Source organism: Lathyrus oleraceus, chromosome 6 (genome assembly GCF_024323335.1).
Source record: "Lathyrus oleraceus cultivar Zhongwan6 chromosome 6, CAAS_Psat_ZW6_1.0, whole genome shotgun sequence".
Classification (NCBI taxonomy): domain Eukaryota; kingdom Viridiplantae; phylum Streptophyta; class Magnoliopsida; order Fabales; family Fabaceae; genus Lathyrus; species Lathyrus oleraceus.
The window spans coordinates 28,409,381-28,430,903 of NC_066584.1; the positions used below are offsets into that span (position 1 = coordinate 28,409,381).

Consider the following 21,523-nt stretch of genomic DNA (forward strand, 5'->3'; position numbering starts at 1 on the left):
CTTCTTCCATCTATGTTTGATTCTAGTGTGTGTGCATTCTTTGAGCAGTTATTTAGCAACCTTATTCTATTCTATTGAGCGTGGATCCCGTCGAGTACGACGGACGTGAGGGGTGCTAATACCTTCCCCTTGCGTAACCGACTCCCGTACCTTGTAATCTCCGGTCGTAAGACCATTTCCTTTCCAGGTTTACTTCGAGCATTTCCTTTCCCTCCTTTGGGATAAATAACGCACGGTGGCGGCTCTGTTTGTTTTTTTCCCGCCGGTTGTTTTTCGCGAATGCGACATCGTGGTTCCGAATTACGATTTCTCTGACTTTCTCATTGCATAATTAGAATACGTAGGCACGAGGATGTGAATCCTTTGTGAGCGCACTACTAATTATTCCTTCGTCCGCCTTAGGGCATCGTTCACATCTTTCATTATCCATTACCTACCTTAGATCACAAATCGTTCACCCAGTGACATACTGTTCCTTTAACATCGAAATACACTTTCCTTGGAAGTCCATACATATCCTTTTAGGACACCTAATGTAGTTAGTCTTTCTAGCTAGAGTTGTTTGGGCTACAACCTCAAACATCTAATTCCTTCCTTTTTTGGCTAAACACCCTATAGTGGCGGCCTGTTGGTCCACGTATCGGTTGAAGCTATTTCCCTCTATGGTATTAATTTCATTTCTCCTATGGATTCCAATACGATTTCACCTTTCGATTTCAAACAATACTTCTTCAGTCACTTATCACCAGATACCCAATTTTGTGACCTAGGTCACTTCGCTCCGTTCATCCCATGATGCATTCATATACTACCTTCCTTCACTCCATGTGATATACCTGTTAACTTTTAGCCAAATACTCTATAACTTTGTGCTCCTTCTTGCGTCACCTTGTGAACCAAGAGATGTTTGGGCTACAACCTCAAACAATTAATTCCTTCCTTTTCAGCTTTACCATATATTGGTGGCCTACTAGTCCACGTATTAGTGATATCCACCTTACTCTTGGGTTCATCTTTTCACCCTTTTTGGAGCTCAAAACACTATTCTTTGGTTCATACCATATTCCTATCACACTCATTTCCACCCCCTGCCTCTAGTTCCTTGAACTACGAAGCTCTAAATTCCTCATTGCACTACGAGGATACGTAGGCATGAGAGCCCACCAATCCTCACTGATCACTTTATCTATTTTCTTTTCTTTCCCCATTATTTTGCGAGTAATCTTTAGTTATCACACCTATTCTAACGAGAACAATCAAAACGGTTCCCATGGGGTACCATGGATGTTTGGGGTGCTAATACCTTCCTCTTGCATAACTGACTTCCTTACCCAACATATCTCTTTCCCCTTGGTTTTATCGATGTTTTCCCTTCCCATTGGGGATAAATAAAGTTCGATGGCGACTCTGTTGTATGTCCGAGCGTGCGATATGTTCGGGTATATTTCCGCTAGCTTCAGACTAAGATACCCCCTCACTTCTCACTAAAATGGTACTGTAGAGAGAAAACATAGAAACATAGTGGAAATGGGCTTAACTCTCCTAACTCATGCTAACCTTCCTATGGAATATTGGGGTCATAGCTTTACTGCAGTTGTTCATCTCATTAATAGATTACCTACACCCACCTTGCCTAAGTTCACATCTTCTTTTCATGCCCTTTTTAATCACACACCTGATTATATAACACTTAGAAATTTTGGATGCTCTTGTTTTCCTCATTTAAGACCCTACAATAACAACAAAAAAACTCTAATTAAGAAGCTCTAAGTGTGTGTATCTTGGCATATCTCCACAACATAAAGGGTATAAGTTTCTTAGTAAAGAAGACCAACTTTACATCTCAAAAGATGTAAATTTTTATGAGACAAAGTTTCCTTGTCTTAGCATGATCCATCCATTAATCCGACTATTACACCATGCCCTTCTAAATCAATTCCCCTTTCCATTACAATGACTCCTAGGTCTGCTCAACATGTTATTCCCAGCAATGACAACACACTTCCCAATGAGAGTAGTTCTGCATAACCTACAATGCCTAACTCTGCTCATGTACCAACTGTTGGACTAGTCCACATCAATCCTGTCAGTCCAGTTATTACACATCATACCCCTCTTATGATTGTGCAACATGTGGTAGCCTCTTCTAATATCCATAATCACTCCCTATCTATCAATAACTCTATAGACAGTGGACTTGAACATACTTCTTATTCTCCCACTCACACATCACAAAATAACCAAAACGTGTCTCTCAGAAATGAGTCTTCTCAAATTATCATACTAACTCAAGAACTAGGTTGTTCCTCATCTCTCCCCTCTCATGATACGTATCCTATATCATCTTTGGTTGCTAACAAACATGCCATGCTTACTAGAGGTAAGATAGGGCATCTCAAACCTAAAAACTTGTTGGCTCATTGTGAACCAACAACCTTCAAATAGGCCATAGCTCAACCAAAATGGCTTGAAGCTATGTAACAAGAATATAATGCTCTTGTATCCAATACTACATGGACACTTACCACCCTCCCTTCCCACAGGAAATTCGTAGGCTTTAAATGGGTATTCAAGCTAAAGGAAAACTATGATGGTACCTTGGAAAAATATAGAGCAAGGCTTATGGCTAAAGGCTTCAACCAAAAATATGGATTTGAATTCCATGAAACCTTTTCACTTGTAGTTAAGCCAACCACAATCAAGGTCATTATCACCTTGGCTCTAACCTATCAGTGGGAAGTTCAGTAGATATATATATATATATATATATATATATATATATATATATATATATATATATATATATATATATATATATATATATATATATATATATATATATATATATATATAAACAATTATTTTGTCTGTGGATCTCTCCATGAAGAAGTGTACATGCAACAACCACCAGGTTTTGAACATGAAAAGAAATCCCTTGTCTGCAAACTGAACAGAGTTTTGTATGACCTTAAGCAGACGCCTAGGTCCTGGTATGAAAAATTGCATCAAACATTGTTCCACTTTGGTTTTGTAGCTAGCCGATGTGATCACTCTTTATTCACATAAAATCACCAAGGTATTACACTTTATGTTCTTTTATATGTATATGACATTCTCATTACAGGTGCTTCCTTTCTTCTTATTCACAAGTTAATTACTCAACTTCATGATCAATTTGCTTTGAAGAAACTTGGGAAACTTGAGTATTTTTTTAGTCTGGAAGTTAAGTATCAATCAAATGGTTCTCTTATACTGACTCAAACCAAATACAACAAAGATTTATTATCTTAAGTCAACATGGAAGATGAAAATGAAGTTCCTTCTCTTATGCGAGTCAGTCAAAAACATAGTAGGTTTGGAACTAATTTTATGGAGGATCATCTTTTGTACATATCTATTGTAGATACCTTACAATACATCACTCTCACAAGACCAGACATTTCCTATTGTGTAAATGAGGCATGTCAGTTTATGGCAAATCCCCTTGATAGTCATTGAAGTATGGTCAAAAGGATACTTAGGTACTTAAGTGACACCTCTACACTTGACTTATTACTTTCTCCTGGAAATCCTAACCAAGCTCTCTCCCTAAGGGCATATAATGACTCTGATTGGGAAAATGATCCAGATGATATAAGATCTACATCTGCACTTGTATATTCATTGACCCCAATTTGATTTTCTAGAGCTCTAAGAAACAAACCTTGGTTGCAAGGTCCAGTGCAGAAGCAGAATATAAGGTCTTGGCACATACAACTTTTGAATTACTTTGGTTGGAATCCTTGCTTGCTGAACTAAGAATCGAGTATTTCTCTCATACTCTTCTCTGTGACAATCTGAGTGTTGTGTTATTGTTTCATAATCCAATATAACATGCTAGAACTAAGCATGTTGAGTTGGATATCTATTTTGTTAGAGAAAGAATTATGGCTAATAAACCCAAAATTTAACATGTTCTTGCCTCAACTCAACTAGCCGACATTATGACAAAGCCTCTATCAAGTGCAACTTTTCAAGACTTAAGGAGCAAGCTAAAAGTGGTCTTGCTTCCACCACATTGATCTTGTGGGGGAGTATTAGAGCTATATTTCTAAGTTTGACTTAGGTCAACTCTTTTGGTTGTATTTAGAGTTAGTTGTAGCTGTTAGGAAGTTATGAGTTGTTAGTTTTCTGTTACACAACTCTACTCTTTGTATTAACCCTATATAAGGAATTGATTGTTGTAACTTGATTTAGTATGTAATAAAATTTACACAAAGTGTAACAATAGTGAATGTATGAAATGCAAAGCATTGTTTCTTTCTTATATATATATATATATATATATATATATATATATATATATATATATATATATATATATATATATATATATATATATATATATATATATATATATATATATATATATATATATATATATATATATATATATATATTAGAAATTTTCTATAGCAACTTTTAAGTTTTTGATATATCATGAAATGATGGAAGAAACGGAGATTTTTATTGAATTGAATTGAAGATTTTAATCTTTATTGAGTTATAGCTGTTATTTAGGTATGGCAACGAGGCGGGTTACCTCCCCTAAACTCAAACCTGAATTCCCAAACAATTCCCGTTCTCCGCCCCAAACTCGTTTGAAAACCCGTCCCAAACGGGTTCGGGTATCCCCGTCCCGCCACCATCCATTTACTAAAATCAATTTTTTTAATATAAATATTTATTTTTTTTAAAATCAAATTACATTACAAATAATAAAATAAAACGATCTAAAAAAATTCCATACATACATTTCAAATATTTTAAATAATTAATACAAATCAAAATATTAAAACATTGGCCACTTATTTAATATTCTAAATCATCAAAAATAAATAATAACGTACATAATAAAATAAACGGGCGGATTCGGGGGAGGGTTCAGGGTGGGTACTAGTGTCCCCATTACCCGACTTGTACCAATATTTTATAATCAGGGAAAACTCAAACTCAAACCCAATCAAAACGGGTTTTTCCCGTCAACTTCGGGACGGATTCGGGTGGATACCCGCAGGTACGGATTATGTTGCCATGTCTCCTGTCATTTGAACGACATACTTTAAGTCTAATTAAAATAGGTATAAAAGAAAGAAAACATAATAACTTGATTGAATAATATGTTAATTTATTCTTTCTCATCTAATAAGCCATAAGTATGAGTAGTGTATTATTATACTCATTGGATTAGGGGCATGTTTGTTTCGGATTTTAAAATATGATTTTTTTTTTATATTTTTAAAAGTAGATTTTATAAAATTATTTTTTTAAAATGCTATAAGTTTTCTAATATTTGTTTTTATTTTTTTAAATTGAATGCCATAATATATATTATTGATGATCAAAACATAATTGAAAAAGATTTTTTTTTTAAAAATGATTTTTATGAAAAATTCTATTTTAAAAATTAAATAATTTTTTTGAAATAGTTATGAAAAAAGTTTTTGCAATTTTTCTTTTACAAAATTATGTTACATTATCAAAATCATTTTTAAAAACAACCAAACCAAATGGACCCCAGAGCTTCTATGTATGGTTCTGATTTGCTTACGTGACTTTAACAACCTCCCAAAAATTGAAACATGATAGATGTTAATCATGTCAAATTTGGAAATTAATAAATGAAACGTGAAGAGATTTAATAAGAAGATATGCTAGTTATTCACATGAAGAAATTTGGAAATTAATAAATGAAACGTGAAGAGATTTAATAAGAAAATATGCTAGTTATTCACATGAAGAAATTTGTAAGATTCTGAGATCCCTTTTTGTACCTTTTTCACAAACCATGTGATAACATATATCAAGATATGCTTAGTCTTTTTTTTAATGAAATACATGATTGGATGCTATGTGCATTACAATCTGGTTATCATAGGAAATAATTAGTGGTTTTGTGCAATTGGTGCTCAAGGCCTTAAGTAAATACAGTACCGACTTTAGTTCACATGTTGTTAATTATAAATATCTCTATATTCAGTTTTAGATGATGATCTTGAAATCACTTGTTGCTTTTTTGCATGCTAAGAAGTCAATGATGCACCCAAAAAAGGTAGTGACCAGAGATCAAGCTTCTTGTATCCAAATAATTTGTCCAACCTCCATATTGTTAGTTGTAATTCAGATTCAATTTCATTTGTTTTAATTTGATTTTCATTTGAATTGTATTTAGTTGGACTTGTATATAAGCTAAAGCTTAGTTTCAGATTGTAACAGAATTTTCATTGTCACTGTTTTTACAGTTGAAAGTAAAATTTAGTTACAAATTCTCTCTCTCTCTCTCTCTTCTTTATTCTTGTGCATCAACAATTGGTATCTAGAGCTCCGATTTAGATTCAGGAACGAGAAACGCGAGTGTACGTGAGACGTGTGTGATTGATTATGCTCATTCAATTCCCAGTGAATTGAAGATCTGATTCGAAACAGAATCACATTTCTTGATTCTAAGGGATTGGAAAACACGAGTGTTGGTGAGATTTGAGTGAATTTGCATAAGAAAGAATATGAACGACGGAAACGGTAGCTTGAACATAAAGCTTCTAGTATTTGATGGGAAAAATTGGAATCGGCTGATGATTTAGATGCGTGTGTTGCTTAAGATATTCTTGATCTCGTCAATGACGGCTATACGACGTTCACAACAGATGCAACAGAAGTGCAGAGAAATGTGAATAGAGAAACAAGGAAGAAGTATCATAAGGCGTTGTTCTACAACCATCAGTGTGTGGATACGAATGTGTTTGAGAAGATCGTTGATTCAACGACGACGAACGCTGCGTGAAATTCACCGGTACGATGATACAACGGTGATGAATTAGTGAATAAGGTGAAGCTTCAGTCTCTATGTAAGCATTATGATAATCTCAACATGAAGAACAGTAAAAAGGTACCTTATTATATCTCAAAAGTGACTCTGATCACAAATGAGATGAAATCTTATGGAGAAACTCTCTCTGAACAAGTAATCATTAAAAAGGTATTGAGAACACTTACTGCTCGGTTTGATTATATTATTCTAGCAATTGAACACTCTGAGGACCTTAGCACCATGAGAATTAAAGAGATGTAGAGTAGTCTAGAGGCACAAGAGTTGCGTCTGACTGAGAGAAACTCTAAAAGTGAGGTAGAGCAAGCCATAAAAGCGTCTTCTGGTAAGAAGAATCAGAATTAGTCTTGGTCAGAGGCCAAGAAGAGATATGGTGATGGTTATCAGAAGTCAGAAGTCTTCAACTCTGATAAGAAGAAACATCATAAGAAGTTTGATAAGAAAAAAGTTCAATGCTAATGTTGTAAGAAGTTTGGCCACTTTGTTGTTAACTGTTGGTTAAGCAAGGAAAGGAAATCAAAATAAGAAAACATAGTTGAAGGAGATTTTGATGATGAACTTGTGTTATTGATGGCTTCTAAATCTGATAGTGGATATTTGGTAGACTGGTGGTATATGGACACTGGCTGCTCAAATCATCTAACTGGAAACAAATAATGACTGATTAATTTTGACTCTAGAAAGAGGACAAAGATCATGTGTGCTAATGATAAGTACCTTAATGCTGAAGGAATGGGAAATGTCAAAGTCATAATGAAGAATGAAAAAATTGTTTTGATCAAGGATGTTTAGTATGTTCATGGCATGAAGAGCAATATGATGAGTGTAGATCAACTAATTGAGAAAGGTTTCTCAATTACTATGAAGGACAATTTCTTAAAGTTGTATGATTCTGATCAGAATCTGATTATGAAATTTGAACAGTGAAGTAACAAAAAATTCAAAGTGAATATGAAGACAACTGAAACTAAATTCCTTAGTGTTGAAGGTGCTGAAGGTGATAGTGAGTTATGGCATAAGAGTTTGGGGAATGTGTTTGTTGTGTTACAGAAGTTCAAGGTGAAGGTTGAAAAATAGAGTGGTCAGAAGCTGAAAGTTCTATGAACTAATGGTGGAGGTGAGTGTAACTCATCAGAGTTTAAAAGGTTCTTGAAGATAATAAAGTTGAACATGAGGAGACTGCTCCATATGCTCCACACCACAATGGTCTTGTTGAAATAAGAAACATGACTTTGCTTGATATGACAAGGATCATGCTGAAGAAGAAGAAGCTTCCTCACACATTATGGGGACAAGTTGTTGCCACTGCAACATATGTTCTAAACAAGTGTCTAACCAAGAAGCTGAAGGAAATTGTTCCTTTTGAGAAATGTACTGGAGATAAGCAAAGTCTGAGTCATTTCAGAGTATTGGGTTCTGTTTGTTACAAACATGTTCCAGGTGCTACTAGAAAGAAACTGGATGATAGAAGAAAAGTAATATTACTGATTGGGTACCACAGTACAGGTGATTATAAGCTTTATTGTCCTATCACCAACAAAGTTGAATTTAACATAGATCTCATTGTGAAGGAACATAAGCATGGGATAGGAAAAAGTCTCAATCCAACTCTGGTGCAGTGTTAACACCTGAGTTAACTTCTCAAGATATTTCAGACTCTGAAGGAGAATCTTCCTCTAAGGGAGATTCTACCTCTAAAGATGAGTCAGAGTTTGAAGGTGACTCTAATGCTGAAGTAGATTCTGAAGGGGAGTCTGACTCTGAAGGTGAATCAGGTTCTGATCTAGATTTTGATGATGATCTGAACTTTGGTGGTAATCATGCCTCTGAAGGTGGTCATGCTTCTGAAGGTGGTCCAACCTCTAAAGGTAGTCCAACATTTGATATTGCTCCAGCATCTGAAGAAGATTATTAACAAGTTTAGATACCACAAGAAATCATACAAATACCAAGAAGATTTGCAGAGTTTGACATGTTGCAAGATATTGAGACAGACTCTGAAGGGAAGTCATTCAGTGTGCCATATTAGTAGACTCTAAACCAGTTAGTACTGAAGAAGCTCTCAAGAAGAAAGTATGGCTGAAGGCTATGAAAGAAGAACTTTAGGCTATAGAAAGAAACAAGACTTCGGAGTTGACTAGGCTTCCAAAGAACAAGAAAGCCATCAACGTAAGATGGGTTTACAAGTTGAAATTGAATCCAGATGGATCAATTGGAAAACACAAAGCAAGGTTAGTAGCTATAGGATTTCTACAGAAATCTGGATTAGATTACTTTGAGGTGTTTGCGTCTGTAGCTAGGCATGAAACAATCAGATTGGTGATTGCTATAGTTGCTAATAGAAACTAGCCTCTGGTGCATTTAGATGTGAAATATGCATTTATGAATGGTTCTTTAAAATAGGAAGTTTATGTGTCACAACCTCTTGGATTTGTGAAAAAGAATAAAAAAAGGATGGTGTACAAGTTGCATAAAGCCTTGTATGGACTAAAACAAGCTCCTAGAGTTTAGAATCTGAAAATTGATTCATTTTTCAAGCTTCAAGGATTTAGAAAATGTGAGATGGAGTATAGCTTTTATGTTTAGGATACATATGATATCAATATAATTCTAGTGTATCTCTATGTTGATGACATATTGTTAATAGAGAGTTGTTCATATGAGATAGTCAAGTTCAAGAAGGTGCTAATGAATGAGTTTGAGATGACTGATATAGGAAATATGGTATTTTTTTAGGGATGGAGATTTTGTACTCTGATAAGGGTAAAATCTTGTATCAGCTAAAGTATGAACTTGAGTTTCTTAAGAGATTTGAGCCAATAAATTGCAATTCTACAATCACACATGCTGAAACAAATTATAAGCTGGACTCTGATATTGAGAGGAATGATGTAGATGCTACAAATTTTAAACAGTTGGTGGTATCATTTAGATATCTCTGCAACACCATACCTGACATATGTTATGTAGTTGGAATGGTGAGTAGATTTATGAACAAACCAAAGTGGTCACATTACCTAGTTGTTGTCAAGATACTGAGGTATATTAAGGGGACTCTGAGGTATGGATTTTTGTTCCCTTATGGTTATAAATTTGATTCAGAGTTGATATGTTATTCAGACTCTGATTTGTGTGGAGACAGAGTTGACAGAAAAAGCACTTCTGGACATTTCTTCAAGTATATTGGAGGTCCCATTTCTTGGTGACCCAAGAAGCAACCATCGGTTGCATTGTCAACCCGTGAAGTTGAGTACATTGCAGGTGCTTTGTTTGTGTGTCAAGTTGTTTGGATTATGAACTTATTGTAGAATCTGAAGATCAATGTGAGCAATCCAGTGAGGTTGATAATTGACAATAAATCAGTTATAACCCTTTCCAAGAATCCAGTGTTGCATGGAAGGAGCAAGCACATTGACATGAAGTTACATTTTTTTGCGTAATCAAGTTCAGTATGAAGTGCTTGAAGTTGTTCACAGTAGCACTTAAAAGCAACTTGCAGATGTGCTGACTAAAGCTATCAAGACTAAACACTTTATCCATTTTAGGGATGGAATTGGTGTTGTTGATTTTAGTTAACTGGATATGAATTAAGGGATGGTGTTATTTGTAATTAAGATTCAGTTTCACTTGCTTTTAATTTGGTTTGTATTTGAATTACATTTAGCTTAGGCTTGTATATAAGCTAAAGTTTAATTTCAGTTTGCAACAGAATTTTCATTGTAACCATTTTTGCAGTTGGGACTAAAAGTTATTTACAGATTCTCTCTCTCTCTCTTTCATCTTCTTCTTCTTCTTCTTAATTCTTGTGCACCAACACATATGAGTACCCTAAAACTTGCAGCTCAGAAAATTTATAAACCATATTTACCTAGATTGTGTTTGAGATACATGATTACTCTATAAGTTGCATTATAGTGTGTCGTGGTAAGAGCATGCAAAAATTGGCTCAAATGTTGGGTTGTAAAAGTGATGTCATGACGAGTTATGTTTAAATAAAGCATATTTCTAATCATGCTCCTTTAGATTTCTTCAAATGTTTTTCATGTATCATTTTGGAGTTTGATAAAGGTATAAAGTGGAGTAGATGCATGTTTTGAGATAAGAAGTCTCGGGTCCTTTAGAATATCCATACAATATTTCTATTGTGACAAGGTGATTTCTAATTTGGAATGTGTCACTTCTAGTCCAAATATTTAATCTTAAAAGTATTTTCAAGGGTCGCCTTGATTCTACCAAACTCAAAGAGAGAAATATCTACAAGTATTACATCAAACACGTATATTAATAAAGTAGTAAATTTATTGTGTTTATGAAGAGTAACCGATAATAGTTAGAAGTTGATTGATGATATCCTTCCTTAAGTAGTAAAGTTGTCGTTTATCGTCCAGTTCTTTACTAGCTTGTTTGAGGTCATACATAATATTTAGTAACTTTAAAACGTGATTAAGATTGGTACATTAAACTCCTTCTGGAACTTTCATATCATTTTTTTTAAGATCCTCATGCAAGAAATTATTATTCACATCTAATTGGTGAAGATGTCAATTGTATTAATAATTAGGGGAAGTAACGCTCTATTGAGCTTATCTACTAGTGCAAAAGTATCAAAAAAATTTAGACCTTTAAATTGGTTATAACATTTAGCAACTAGTCCGATTTTGTATATTTATATTGATCCATGGTCTCTATGGTTCACTTTATATATCCATTTTCTATCTATTGGTTTGACATTGGGTGAAAATTAACAAAAACTCAAGTGTAATTTTATGTAAGACCTCTAACTCATCCTTCATAATAGACAACAACAATTCATATTTATTAGTTTCATGATATGTTTATAGCTCATTGAAATGTGTGATTAAGAAAGTAAATACTTTGTGTGACCATCCTCGTAACCAAGAAAAACATATATAGCAGAACAAGGAGACAACTTACTATGTTCTACTTGTGAACGGAGAACAAAGAAAATAAAATCAAAGACTTTTAAAGAAGAATAAGCAGGGATATAATCATACATTTTTTGGAAAGGAGACAAACCTGATGTGACAGGCGATGTGATTCTATTAATAGCATGAACAACAGTAGGAACCACTTCATCCTAAAACTCACTAGGAACTGAAGCAGACAACAAAAGGGGATAGACAGTCTCAACAATGTGAGGGTGCTTTCTTTCAGCAACTCCATTTATTGGGGAGTATCAGTACATGATGTGTGGTGAATAGTATCATCATATGCAAGTAATTAAACAAATTTATTATAGATATATTCACCACCTAAGTCACAACGAAAGCACTTTATAACAATATTATGTTGCATTTTAACCATTACGCGAAACATAGGATAAATATTAAAAAAATTAGAATAATTTTTCATAAGGTAAATCCAACAGTAACGAGTATAGTCATCAATAAACAAAACATAATATCCAATCCACCTTTAGTAATTACCTGTGATGGACCGCATACATCACAATGAACCAAGTCAAATGATGCATATGAAATAGAAACATTTTTATTGAAAGATAAAGTAAAAAAAATTGCAAGTTCACAACCACAACAATGTGAAATATCATTGATTTGTAACTTTCCTAAAGTTCCAATAGAAATCAAGTACTTTAATCTAGAAGCATATATATGTCCTAGACGGAAATGTCATAAATAAAAACTAGAAAATGAAGAATTCAAACAAAAAGAAGTTAATAAATCAATAATAAAAGTAGAAGTTATGGATGCACTATCTAAGACTTTCAAGTCATCCAAAACATAAAGTCTCGTTTGTCTACAACATGTACCAATAAGTCTCCCAAAATATGAACCATGCACACAACAAGAGATGGAATAAAATATAAGAGAATAATAAAAATCACACGATTGACTAAAAGAACTTTTATCAAAAAAATTGTATAGAGAAAAAAGAAGAAAAATCATAAACATAAAATTGATGAAACTAATCAATTGAATGAGTAAAGAAACAAACGGTAACAACAAATTCATAGGAGAATTTCTTGTTGTTGCAAATATCTTATTGAGTCAACCAAACTCTTTGATATCGTATTAACAAAAAAGAATAGATCTTATAATTTCCATTAGAAAATGACAAAAATATATAAAAAATAAGAATTATAATAAAATATAAATACTAGATAATAGAAAAAATTTAAACTACTCTTACTAATATATAATAATAATATTATCTAATAGGATTCTTATGTATAGCGAAATCAAATTTGATACAATGGATGATGAATGAAAACTAAAACTCACCTCTGGGGGACACTTATAGGGATGACAATTTGGTCAATTCCCATTGGATATCCACAATCACAATGGATAAGATAAAAATCCGTAAAAATGGATACTGGCACGGACTCGGATGATTACCCACTTTAATAAGCGAGGATGAGTGTGGGGATGAACACCTTAGTACCTATCCTGCTTCATACCCGCATTATATATATTTATATATTTTAATATATATTATTATATAAAAATAAATGTCTATCAATTTTTAAAACTACATCAATTTTAAACTACTACGTATTTAATATAAGTAATCATTTATTTCATAATTAAACAATAAATTTTTTAAAAAACTTTTTAATGTTTTTAGAAGCACAAAATAATATAATATTTTATACTTGAAATATTTATTTTTATTAGAAATACGGATAACGGTACGGATACTTACATACCCGTATGATATGGATATGGATGTCAATGTTGACGTTCAAGCGGATATGGACTCAGATACGGAGATTTTTTCCAATTATGGATATGGGGACAGATAATATAGTACCCTACTCAAACACTCTCAATTGTCATCCCTAGACACTTAGGAAATGCAAGAACATTTGATGGTCGGTCTGAAGTCCTCAACAAATGCTTGGAAATGTTATTGAGATGCTTCACGTTTGATAATCCAAAAGCTTGGTATAAGGATTGACATTATTGCTTTCAAGGTATTCAATGTATTGTACTGAAGAGGCTCTACATCTATCACTCAATATAGCTCTCATCAAAATGAGCACATATTCCTGCCAAAATAACTGATAGAGAGGGATGAAATAGTACAACAGCTCAATAGGAGTATTGACATGACGGCTTTCAAAGTATTAAAGGTATTGTATGGAAGAGGCCCTATATCTATCACTCAATATAGCTCTCAACAACAAAATGAGCACATATTTCTCCGAAGACAGGTGATAAAGAGGGATGAAATAGTGCAGCAGCTCAAACGGAGTTCGCCGCCAACGTAACTTTAACAAAAAAAAATGGTTATGTGAAAATTTTAACCCAACGCCTCTAGTTAATGACAGGCGAATTGAAACAAGACAACTTGTATGTTATCTTTTTCAAACATAACAACATTGTCCATTTTCCTTCCGACTTAAACGGTTGTTCAATTGTGTATTACTTATCTATAAAGTTTAATTTCACATTATCATTTTATTTTATTCAATGAACGGTTCGACAAATTGGTGTAACCAATTGAACTTTTAGCCAAAGATCTCACAAGTTTCAACCTCATCTCCAATTTTTAAAATATAGATTATTATACTCAAAATTATCATTATTATTATTATTACTTATATGTCTAATTTCCATATTCAATGAGGTGTTTGTTCAGTATCATAAAAAGTCACAAATGCCATTAAATTTTATATATTTATCTTCAGACATACCCATGAAATTATTCTAAAGATTTCGGAGATACATCTCCAGATTAATCTTTGACATAAACGGGATGCATCTCACTTGCAACATCTTTTTGTAAATATTAGATGCATCCAGAGATGCAACTCCAAAATATATAGAAGATAAAATCGAATTTTCAGTACATCCACTCTCACCCCATAGGGTGGATAAAGTAATCCCCAAATAAAATCAACTTAGATCTTAGCCCAAAAAGTTTAGTTATCACAAAGAAGCCCAATCAGCAACAAAGAACTAGGTAACAATAATATGATTGTTGTTTAAAAGTTTTACACATTAAATGTAATAAAGTAATAAAAGTAATAATTAAATGACACAAAAAATAATAGTATTATTATTTGCTATATATAAAGACTTTCATTTTGAAACACAGAATTAGCCAACAATAAAAATATTATTAATGAATTTTCCAACCCAACGACAAGTAGGCCCAAACAGAGTTTCTACAAACAACATCCATACTGATATCGGTTCAATTGTAGCATCCAAACATAGGAAACACAGCAACAACCATAGTAAGCATAGTTGCATCTAGGCACCAAAAGGTTCTTAGAACCATCCAAACATCAACCATGCTTGTTGTATACATTATCATGGGACTACTTGAAATGTCTGAAAGTGCAGGTAAATACTTAATTTATTGAAGGAAAAAAAACAACTACCAAAAAGTCTGTGTTTTGAGTAGATCCACTAGATTGAGAATATGCAATATCTACAATCCCAATCCCAATCCCAATACGGCAATACAATTTCACATGTAAGCTGACTGATGAGTCAAAATTTACAAGGGTAGCAGTTATATTGTGAGTCTTACCTAAAATATTGTCAGTACCGTTTCCAAATCGAATACTGCTGTCTCTTTCCGAAACAAACAATCCTTCTCATCTTTCTGAAACTGCCAAGCAAACACCTGGAAATTGTCGCCGGGAAGATCTGGTTTTGAGTTTTTGTTTTTCTCACAATTGCTAGTGGTGTGGATAACAAATCTCCCATAAAGCCAGTTATCTTGTTCTTTGCAACATGCACTGCTTTAGTGTGATCTTTGACCTCTTCATTCTCATCAGAATCAATGTTGTCGTCGTTTTCATCATCAGCATTATCACTATTTTCTTTCTGTTTGCAGTAATTCACTTGTGACCTAAAATTGATTATATCACCTGGCTAGTGTAAGGACTAGTTTCAGAACAATATCATATCATAGCCCATTCACTTGTGACCTCAATATAGCTTTAAAAAGACCAATACAAACTAAATTGATAAACGCATAACAAGAGCATCTAGTTCAATAAGAATTTAAATATCTTTCACAAATAATCACCCAACATATCATATCAGTTGACAATTTTTTCTACATACACGGACTTCATAAACAAAGGCACAGGAAAGACTCTACTAGTGAAACCTGGCAAATGGCAAGTGAATTTCCTGAGTCATGCAGGAAACCACTTGATATTTATAGTTAATAGAATTGATTATTGAAAACTTGTACCTCCTGTGTTGTTTCAAATGGAAAACTCTTTTCTTTGACCGCTTTCTTTGAACACCACAATTATTTGATGCATGGCGGATGAAATTGAGCTATGCATAACAGAAAAAAAAACAACTATTGTATCAATAGACAGACATCTATATAGAACACATCATAGAGATTGTGCCAAAAAGAAATAGTTCTAACAATGATGTCATACACAGTTCTTGTCTACGATAACTGAGAAGAAATGAAAGCAAAAGCAAATCAAAATCACACGATTCACAAAATTATAACCAATTTTTGTTTCTTAAACACGGTAGCCAGAGACTTCTAAATGCAGTAACTTAGGTAAAATTTTCAAACCTAACTTAGGTAAAATTTTCAAACCTGGTCACCATCCTTGACGCCATAATTTCTAAGATAATCCTCCTCCTTAACTAGCTTCTTTTCATCATAGCATAAGCAAAACTGTCCCCAAACATGTGGCCTTCACAATCACAAATTAAACATAAGTATATATTTACGCAACATTACAAATATATTCTCACAATACAGACAATGGAAAACTACAAATCATAGAAATATTAAGAACTGCAGAAAATAAAAACAACATCTCACTCATTGATCTCTGTGTTAAAAAAGAAAGAAAGAAATTTAGTGTGGGCAGGAATAGAATACCTTTACCAAAATATAGCTTGCATAGTTTTAACTAGGGAAATGAAAAGAAAAGACATGTTTCATTAAATTCCATCCAAATCAGTGAGATATTGGATGCAATAAGATGAAATACACTTTCTCACAAAGTAGCACGGACACAAACACAAACATCAGGCATGGCATCGACACGGACACAAACACGAACGTCAGACATGGCATCGACACGGACCCAAACACGAACGTCAGACATGACATCGACACGGACACAGCACGAACGTCAGACATGACATCGACACGGACACAGCACGAACGTCAGACATGACATCAACACGGACACAGCACGAACGTCAGACATGACATCGACACGGACACAAACACGAACGTCAGACATGACATCGACACGGACACAAACACGAACGTCAGACATGACATCGACACGGACACAAACACGAACGTCAGACATGACATCGACACGGACACTCACACTCGAAACATGATTTTTACATTCAGATTATTTCGTTCAACTCAAACATAACTCACTTCACTTTTAACTAACATTATTCTTAAAAAATAAATTCATCCACATATTATAAAACAGGAAACGTGACTAATAATTTGTAAGTTGAGCTTAATTCATCAAAAAAATTCAGTGAGTAAAGAAATACCATGAAATTTTGCCTGGACCATTCTGAGGCATGTAACTAAAAACAGCTTCCACTGAATCCTTAAGCTCCGCAATAGTTGCATTCTTTGAAACTTGAATATCTGAAAACCACAAAAAAAAATGAATCAATTTTCAACAACAGCATCAATAATTAAATAAAAAAAATGATTGTATCAAAATTATTACCGAATGAAGAACCGTCCAATTTGAGAACAGAGAGTCTTAAAGGCTGTGAAGGAAGCCTATCATAGAACAAACTTTTCCTCGAAAAAATTGCAAGTGGAGAAGGAGAAGAAGAAGAAAATTGCGCGGTTTTTTTCTTCTTCTTCGCCAACGAAGGAGCAGTTTCCGCCATGGAAGAAGGTTAGAAGAATGGAGAAATTTTAGGTTTGTGTGAAAAATGGAGTTAATTTAAATTGGAGCGTAAAAATAATAAAGTCCATTAACGAGAGTTTAATAAATAATAAATTGGAATTAAAACGGAATTATAAGAAATTGATTCTTGGAGTAATTAGTTAGGGTTTTTGCTTTTCGGGAAGTGTTATGGATTCTGAAACTTGTGTTAGGGAGATTCTACTTCTATGGATAGTGCTTTGCTTTCTTAAGGAGAAAGAACTGAAAAGGGTTTTAGTGAGAGAGAGAAAAAAGAATGAGTCATGGTTTAATGAAACCGTCAACGGTTACTTTTTCGTTTTTTTTTCTTTGTGGATTTGAGATTGGATTTTTTTAAAGAGAAAATGATTAATTTTGGGAATTTTCAATTTATACACCACTACAAAAATAATAAATACTCCAAATGTTGTAGAAGTTATTTCAACATTTTCAAATCTCAGAAAAGGAAGCAGCTATTTCCTCTGTGGTTTTGGGGATGACAGTTTGTTCAATAAAAGCAGACAATTGCGACAGCACTAGGACAATGTTAGGGAAAGCTTTCTCAACAATGTTGCCTAAAAAAATCTTTAAATCCTTCTTGAACCAAATCAACAAATAACTCTCTTAGTCTAATTAAGATCCCGAAGTCATCATCTAAAATTATGTGGAACTGTTGGGTAATAATAGAGTACTTGAATTAATATTAACATGTTAACTCAAACTAACTACAATATGGATACATATTTAGTGAATTAAGGTAATCTTCTTTTCATCTTAGAAACCAATAATTCCTATTACATTGACATTTTATGCAAAACAAATATGGTTTTATCTCATCACAATCTCCAATCCTCTTCTTTTCATCTTAGTAGATTCTCATTTGTCAAGATCACCTGCATAATCAAATATTCTCTGACAAAAAACTCCAATCCTCTAAAACATAATGCAACATCTAAGGTTCCTTTAATGTATCCTGGAATGCTCTTCACAATATTCCAATGCTCTTTACCTAGATCTTCCATAAACTGCTTGACCGTCCCCAACTGTTGAGCAATATCTGGTATAGCACAAATCATTGCATACATAAGGCTTCCCGCAGCTAGTGCATATGGTACTCGAGACATTTCTATCCTCCCAGCTTCATTGTTAGGACACATACCTGAGGATAATTTATAGTTTACGGGAAGTGAAGGGTAGAGATTGGCTTACAGTCTTGCATGTTATAGTGTTGCAATACTTTCCGAAGATAATTCTTCTAAGAGAGTCAAATATTTCTATCTTTTATGTCTCGGTAAATTTGCATCCCTAGAATTTTGCCTGCGGGTCCCAAGTATTCCATGTCGAACTCCCTAGCTAATTGTGCCTTCAATTATTATATTCGATCTTTGTTGGGGCCTACCACCAACATGTCATCCATTTACAACAACAAAATGATGAAATCTTTTTCCTCAAACCTCTTGTAATATGTACAATGGTTTAGGCTCAACTTGTTGTACCCAAGGCTAATAATGAAGGAATCAAATCTCTTGTACCAACACCTTGGCGCCTGCTTTAAACCGTACAGAGATTTTGTCAACCTGCAAACCAAGTTTTCTTTTCCTTTTTCTTCAAAACCTTTTGGTTTGAGCATATATATTTCTTCTTCAAGTTCTCCATGAAAAAAAATCAGTCTTTACAACCAATTGTTCAAGATGTAAATCATAAGCATCACACATAGCTAACACTACTCTGATAGTGGTAAGTCTAACCACTGGAGAGAATATTTCATTGAAATGAATTCCTTCCTTTTGAGCATATCCTTTAACCACCATTCTTGCACGATATCTTTCCACTTGATCATTATCATCACGCTTAATCTTATAGACCCATTTGTTGTCGATGGCTTTCCGGCCTTCTGGAAGTACAACAAGTTCTCGTGTCTTGTTTCTATGTAAGACTTCCATTTCTGTTTGCATTGCTTCCATCTACAAAGAAGCATTTGAGTAACTCACAGCCTCTTGAAAGGTTGATAGTTCTCCATCTTCAGTTAGAAGACAATATGAATCATGGCTTGACATAACATAGTCTGACTTCCAATTTGGTTTCCTTTTCTATCGTGTTGATCGTCAAACTTCAACACCATTGGGTTCCTCTAGTTCTTGTACCCCGTGCTCTGGTTCTGCTTCAAAAGAATCATCTTCTACGGACTTTCCATCTATATGAACAGTAGTGATATCTTTAGATATGTTGTCATTTTCCTTCTCCCTTTGCAGTTCATTCTCTGCAAATATTACATCTCCGCTGACAATAACCTTGTGGGAAGTGGGATCCCATAGGCGATACCCCTTGACACCATCAACATAGCCCAAGAATATGCATTTCATGGATTTTGGATCCAACTTAGTTCTTTCTTGGAAGTTGTACACCACGTACACAGAACATCCAACCACATGTAGAGTAGAATACTCAGTTGGATTTCCTTTCCACACCTCAATTTGTGTTTTTAAACCAATTGCAGTTGATGGCGATTGATTTATCACGTAACAAGCAGTTTTTATGACTTCTACCCATAACGACTTGGCTAATTTCGCAGTTTTCAACATAGCTCTAGTCCTTTCTAGGATATTTCTATCCATTTGTTCTGCTACACCATTCTGCTAAGGTGTGTGAGAAGTTGTAAATTGTCTCATTATACCTTATTCATTGTAGAATGCTAGAAATTCATTGTTTATATATTCTCCTCCACTGTTTGTCCTCAAGCACATAATATTCTTTCCAATTTCAAGCTCCGCTAGTGCTTTGAATTGCTTGAATATTCAAAACACATATGACTTCTTCTTGATTGAGTATACCCATAATATCATAGAGTTATCATCAATCAATAGTACAAAATATTTTGCTCCTCCTAGGGACATTTGCGGTGACTCTCACACATCATAATGAATCAGTCCAAGTATGTGTTTGCTCTTAGTAGTTGATCTATCAAACCTTAAACTATGTTGCTTGCTTATCACACAGTGCTCATAGAAAGGTAAACTTACCGATTTGAGCCCGAGTAAGAGATCCTATTTTACAAGAACTTTCAATCCTCATTCTGACATATGGCTCAGTCTATGATGCCACATTGTCGTTGAGTTTTCTTGACTAGTTGATGCAACTGACACATCACCCTCTTGAAAGTTTGCAAATAACTTCTCTTCCTTCATCACTATTATAGCAACTTTCACCACCTTCAAGATCCCACCTCCAATATGGGTCTTGCACCCGAGGTCATCTAATTGTCTAATAGATAATAAATTCTTCTTCAACCCTTTCACATGTCATATCTCTTGAATTATGCAAATTGTGTCATCATACATTTTTATTTTGATAGTACCGACACCAACAATTTCTAAGGCATAATCATTTCCCACGAACATTGATCCTTCTGAGATAGGTTGGTAATGTAAAACCAATCTTGTAGAGGATTCATGTGTCATGTTGCTCCTGAATCAATTATCCAAACGTTGGTGAGTTGTTTACTACCTTTGGAACCAGCTGTTGCTCCACTATATAGGATCTCTCCATCATCAGAGATACTGGAAACACATCCTTGAGACGAACTTGCCTCAGAAGACTGGTCACCATTCTTATTAAACCAACATCTCTTTAGAAGACTTATCACCATTCTTCTTAAACCAATAATCTCTTTTCAAGTGCCCTTTCTTGACACAATTGTAGCATATCAAGTTTATCTTACTTCGAGACTTTGATCTGCCATGATTTTGGCTCTAACTAAGGCCACACTCCATTGAAAAACCTCT

General features: G+C 34.1%; 1 protein-coding gene across 1 annotated transcript; it reads right to left on the minus strand.

Annotated features, from left to right (window-relative positions):
* Nucleotides 1–14,952: 14,952 nt before the first annotated feature.
* Nucleotides 14,953–18,092, minus strand: LOC127096715 (uncharacterized). Its single transcript, XM_051035268.1, is given in 7 exon segments — nucleotides 14,953–15,189; nucleotides 15,392–15,564; nucleotides 15,567–15,715; nucleotides 16,067–16,155; nucleotides 16,436–16,535; nucleotides 17,371–17,470; nucleotides 17,556–18,092. Coding segments are annotated over 6 exon segments (780 nt in total). The 5' UTR covers nucleotides 17,725–18,092; the 3' UTR covers nucleotides 14,953–15,189.
* Nucleotides 18,093–21,523: the final 3,431 nt, after the last annotated feature.